Raw genomic sequence first — 5,666 nt, forward strand, 5'->3', positions numbered from 1 at the left:
GGGGGGGGGGAGGGGCCAAGGCACCCGAGTTGGGCACGAGTGGTCTGAAATACACCGGATTTGCCAGCTGATAGTACCCTCAATTGCCCAGGGGGGGGAGGGGGGGAGGAAGGGGGCGAGGGGGGCCGGCTGGGCAGCGCTGGGGCGGCTGGGCCAGCTGGGCCGCCGAGTCGGGACCCCGAGTCGCGCGCGAGTGGTCTGGAATGCAGCGAATTGGCCAGCTGATAAATTACATGTTTAAATGATCAGTTGTATTATATATTTGCATCGAGTCACCAGGTAAACACTGCACTGACTTAGCGAACTCGCTCCGGACTTCGCCGTCCCCCTCTCCCCTCCTGCTCTCCCCCCCCCCCCCGGCGCGGCCGCATGCCCTCGCACGCCTCTTCCCTCATCGCTTCTACCGCCCCGCGCCCGCGCAAACCCTTCATTACTTCATAATCAAAACGCTTAATCATAGGTACAGTATGTTCTTGACACTTTGCAATGCATCATGAATGAATGTGGGCACACACGCCTCTGCCTCTGCCTCTGCCGCTGCCTCTGCCGCTGCCTCTGCCGCTGCCTCTGCCTCCACTCCACTCCACTCCACTCCCTTCCCGCCTGCCTGCCTCCTCCTCTGCTGCTACAGAACATCTTGCTCGCTCGCTACGAGAAGCCAAACCTCTGGGGCGGCCTCCTGTCCCTCTCTCCCTTGCCCTCTGCGACAGACAGCTTATACTTCCGCGCCTCCTCCGCCAGCGCCGCCTGGTACAGCGCGTGCATCCACTCAATGCGCGGGGGGACGGGCAGGTGCGGCTGGTGGACGTAGGGGGCGTAGTCCACCAGCTTCTCCTCCGGCAGCTCCCTGTACACTGCGCCGGGCTTCTTGAACACCCACACTTGCTTCTGGGAGTTGCTGCCGTACATGCGCACAGCAAACTGCTTCACCAGCTCCAGTGGCCCAAACCCGTGCTGTCCTAGCTGCCGCTCCATGAGCACTCCTGCTCCTTTGTCCACGACCGCAATGCCCACGGTTGTGGACGAGGCCGCAAACATGGCCCCCAGCGCATCCTTTGCTGAGGCGGGGATGCCCTGCCAGAACGTGAACACGTGCGTGACGCCCTCCAGGCCTTGGGGTACCTTGGCCATGTCCTGTTCGAGGGGCAGAGCAGAGAGGGAGGGCAGGGCAGAAGGGAGGCTGTGTGTACGTGTGTGGGGGGGAAGGGGGAGAAGGGGGAGAAGAGGGAGGCATGGGGCAGGTACCCACGCCAAACTCCACACACCCCACACACCCCACACACCCACACACCCACACACCCACGCACCCACCCGCCCACCCACGCACCCACCCCACCACACACCCCACCTCCATTGTCATGGCGAAGACAGCAGGTCGCCGCGCCAGGAACTGGGCAGTCACATTCACGCCCTTGCCCTTGATGAACTCCACGAACATGCGCATGAACTTGATGGCCTTATCCACCCTGGACGGGCAGGAGTCGTTGCCGTACGCGTATGCGCACAGGCCCCGAGTGAAGGCCGCCACCAGTGGCCTGCCCAGGCCCACACCAGCATCAAACATCACAGGCCAGGCAAAGGCGCCGCTCAGGATGCCGAACAGCACCAAGAAGATCTGCATGGTGCAGGCAGCGTTGATGGTGCCGTAGAAGCCCGTCCCAGTGATGGTCTCGCCGCCACCAACGTTGTTCTGTTTGGGAAGTGAGGGAGTCATTGGATGGGGAGTGAGGAGTGGATGATGGGTGAGGGGAGGGGAGGGCACAGCGTTGGGGTGGGGTGGGGTGGGCTGGGGTGGGGAGGGCGGGCAGGTGGGCAGGCGGGCGGGCAGGAAAGGTGACAAGACGCTGACACAGACGACAACAGCATACTCACTTCCCCAGGGTTCAGGGCGGCGTCGATGTGCTGAGACTCAACCAGCCGAGGGAACGAAGGCTCAACAGCACCCGGCGCTGCTGCTGCTGCTGCTGCCGCTGCTGTGGTCTCCCCACCCTCCTCCGTGGCCTCCGTGGCTGCCGTGCCCCCCTCCTCCGCCGCTGCCTCCTCCTCCTTCTCCTCTGCTGCTGCTGCCTCGTGCTTCAGGTCGTAGAACACATCGGCTGCGTCAGCAACCTCTGCCTGGGACATGCTACCCTCGAACAGCTGGCTGCTGGGGTCCAGAGGCAGCGGTGGCGGCGGCAGCAGCACCTGTGGTGGTGGTAGGCACGCCGCCGCCTCATCACCCCTCCCTCCCTCCTCCTTACCCTCCCCACCCGACGCCTCCTCCTCCCCCTCCTCTTCCCGCTGCTGTGGCGGCGCCTGCTGCGACAGCCCTGGGGATAGGGGCTGGGAGCCATGAAGCCCCGCCGCCATCGGGTTCCCCCCTGCTGCTGCAAACCCAGCAGCCACACCAAGCCCCTGCTGCTGAGTCTGCAGCAAGTTAGTGGCACTGCCGCTGCACCGCAGCGAGCCACCCGCACACCTGCTACTGACCCCAGCCGACGCCGCCAGCGCCTCAGGCGACACACTGCCTCCCGACCCCAGCCTGCTGGGAACGAAGGGTGTGTGGGGTGGGGGCCCACCACCACCACCTGGCTCAGGCCGGCTGCTGCCCCTGCCGCTGCCGCACGAGGGCGCCGTGGCTGCTGCTGGTGCGGCACCAGTAATGCCGCTGCAGCCACCACCGCCACTGGCCTCTGTAGGTTGTGGTTCGTGCTGTGTCGGTGGCTGCTGCGGCTGCTGTGGCTGCTGCTGCGGCTGGGGCAGCTGGGGCGGCGGCTGGGGCGGCTGGGGCAGCTGGGGCGGCTGGGGCGGCGGCGGGGAGGGAGCCAGCTTCTCCATCGGGCTCCCTGCACCCATGACGGACGCGACAAACCGCCTCTTGTGCGGAGTGTCTAGGTCCCTCCACATGCTCTTGAACTGGTAGTACTTCAAGTCGTCCTGCTCATCCGCTGTTGGCTCTCGCTCACGTTTGCGTGATGGCCCCGGCTGCTCCAAAGGCGGTGCTGCAGTGGCCACTGCTGCTGGTGCCGCCGCGCTGCTGCTGGGTGGCCGCTCGCCGCTGCTGGTGTGGCTGCTGCCCGCCTGGGCTGCCTCCCCTTCAGCGCGGGCCTTGTCTGCCCGCGCCTGGGCTGCCTCCTCTTCAGCGTGGACCCGCCGCAACTCTGCCTCCATCTCCGCTGACAGGGCTGGCGGTGGGATGGGAATGGTCTTGTCCTCACTCCACGCGCCAGCTGTGGGGTGGCATGAGGTCAGGTTGGAGATGAGGTAAGGTGAGGAGTGGTTGCCATGGGACAGGGTAAGGGGCAAGTGTGGCGTACACGTGTCCCGTGGTGTGCACATCGGAGGTGTTGCGTCCGGACCCCAAGCCTACCCTTCTTCTCATGTTGATCCCCCTCCGCCTTCTCGAAGTAATTGGAGCCATTGCGGTTGAACTGAGCCTGCAACCGCGTCATGCACCTGTTTGACAATGGCCACCATGAAAGGCCCTGGCGGGATGCAGGCCTGCAGGCGGTGCCGTATGGCGGTTTCTCGGGCAAGGCGGAGGCGTCCAGCTTGCCGCCCAAGCTGTCACGGATCACAGTCCAACTCCTGTAATCTGATGTGAGATTTAGTGAGCAATACTCCTCCTGCGGCTGAAGGCCCACGAGGGCAGCGGCAAATTTACATCTGCAGCCGCGCTGGAGCAGGGTGGGGCCCGCTGCTGCTGCCGCTGCTGCTGCTCGCCCCGATCTCTTGCTGCTGCGCGCAGATGCTTGCATTGCGCTATGGTAGCATAATGGTAGCAAAAAAAGGAGTGGACAGAAGAGGAGTGACGAGCGCAGTCGGGAAAGGCGAATTTTTTAAAATTGTTGATACCAGGGCACGGCTTGGTTTATTATCTTGAACTGCAATCGCACTGAAAGAACAAAGGTTGTAGCTACAAGACGCAAAATATTGATACTAACCGCGACCTGGTGGGCGAAAATTGGGCAAACGGTCGCCCCATTCCCACAACCGTGGTGTTGCGTCCGGACCCCAAGCCTACCCTTCTTCTCATGTTGATCCCCCTCCGCCTTCTCGAAGTAATTGGAGCCATTGCGGTTGAACTGAGCCTGCAACCGCGTCATGCACCTGTTTGACAATGGCCACCATGAAAGGCCCGGGCGGGTGATAGATGTCAGCGCATTCCCACAACCGCAGCCACGGCGAAATAAAAGGCCGCCCCTCCCATTACTTGCTAACCCAATACCTATCATAACAACTTTTAAGAGCACGCCAATCTACTGTGCAAGCAAGTTATTAGCGCCGAGCAAACCGTATGGAGTCCGGTTGGCAACGCGAAACAGCCCCGCGAGCAGGGCTGCAGCGCGGTAACTTATTGGTAAGCTAAACCAATATGTTTGACAAGCGCCGCTATTGCTGCTTAGCTTTCTTGTTGCAACACGCGGTTGCATGCCATGCAAATGTCAACAGTGCCGCTGAAACCTGAGCGCGAATACCTTGCGGGCGCTGCCATAACCCTCTTCAGCATTGAAAAGAACTTACAGCATGACACCGGCTGCAAAATCCACTACAGGGCCAGCCAGCCCAATGTCCAAGGGGCTCGGGTCGACCGTTGGCCCGCTCCGCCGCCACAGGGGGGCGCCGCGCCGGCCTCGTCGTCCTTCGAAGGGTGAGTGCTAGGGCTCCGCTGGTCAGGCATCACAGTGTTTGCAATGCCTAGCAAACGTATGCACGTTCCAGGTGGACAGTGCGAAGGGGGCAGCAAACTTTGGTAGAACAGGCAGTGGGAGGGGGCCCTCGTGGCCACGGCCAGGACTCCTGCCCCTCCCTGGTCCGCCCCAGCGGCTGGAACGGAGCCTCGTCCTCTCCACGGATCCTAGACAGCAAAATACCGCACTGCACGCATTCAGAAGGGGTCCCATCCAAACCCTAATGTGAATGATGGGCTTTGGAAGTGCAAGAACAATCAGCCACAACTGGTTGGTGTGTCAAAGGTCCTTCAGCGGGCCTCCTGCCCCTTGCAGGCCTGCGATAGCGCCAAGTTCACAACCGCTTCACTCTGGCAACCTCCAGCTCATGCCAACCATACAACGGCAGTCGCTATATGTATATAAGCAACATCCTGGCCAAACGATTGCGTGGCTGGACTGCTGCCCTCACTCACGTGGCCCCTGGTGGTGAGAGCAAACAATTATATTTCAATACAGGCCGCCTTCCAGGGCGGTATTAAATGCAACTGATAAAGAAGAGACCAACGAGTAGTATGCGCTGCTTACATGCTTCCTCTAGCTGGTGTTGCTTGGTGGCCTGATCGCCACGCTCGGCGAGGTCTGCCGATGAGCTTTGACGTTCATGGTCAAGGTCACAAGGTCACGCCAAGTTCAAATAGGCCACATTCACAGTCGCGATTTGCAGTATAATCATCTTGACTGAGGGTAGTAGCCTTACAAGTTGCAGCTGTCAAATGAGTCAAACTTCTGCACTTCGCTTGAACCTTTCGTGCTCGTGGCTGTTTGCCTTGTGCAACTGCATCCATACAGTATGCAAATGTAAGGAGTGGCTCCGACGGCGGGGCTGGAGGGAACTCGAAAGACTGGACCAAAAGCATGTCGCTGGAGCGTCCAACTTCACTTTGCCACGCTCCCCTGAGTCGGTAGGTGCACAAGCGCGATGGAGACAGGGAGACGGGGAGACGGGGAGGGAGG

The 5,666-nt window shown here is 61.5% G+C and overlaps 2 protein-coding genes across 2 annotated transcripts in view; one reads left to right on the forward strand and one right to left on the reverse strand.

The window, feature by feature from the left end:
• Positions 1 to 217: 217 nt before the first annotated feature.
• CHLRE_03g199087v5 (uncharacterized protein) lies at positions 218 to 3,864 on the reverse strand. Its single transcript, XM_043061305.1, has 5 exons — positions 3,350 to 3,864; positions 2,606 to 3,209; positions 1,873 to 2,521; positions 1,349 to 1,690; positions 218 to 1,134 (listed from the first exon to the last, which is right to left on the reverse strand). Exons 1-5 carry the CDS (start codon positions 3,429 to 3,431, stop codon positions 649 to 651), a joined length of 2,163 nt encoding a protein of 720 aa, XP_042926611.1. The 5' UTR covers positions 3,432 to 3,864; the 3' UTR covers positions 218 to 648.
• A 1,020-nt stretch (positions 3,865 to 4,884) lies between these two features.
• The window catches only part of CHLRE_03g199199v5 (uncharacterized protein), a 7,619-nt gene continuing 6,837 nt past the window's right edge, over positions 4,885 to 5,666 (forward strand). Inside the window, exon 1 of the mRNA XM_043061309.1 lies at positions 4,885 to 5,614. The gene's annotated coding sequence lies outside the window, so the exon portion shown is untranslated. The remainder of the gene's footprint in view (positions 5,615 to 5,666) is intronic.

Source organism: Chlamydomonas reinhardtii, chromosome 3 (assembly GCF_000002595.2).
Source record: "Chlamydomonas reinhardtii strain CC-503 cw92 mt+ chromosome 3, whole genome shotgun sequence".
Taxonomy (NCBI): domain Eukaryota; kingdom Viridiplantae; phylum Chlorophyta; class Chlorophyceae; order Chlamydomonadales; family Chlamydomonadaceae; genus Chlamydomonas; species Chlamydomonas reinhardtii.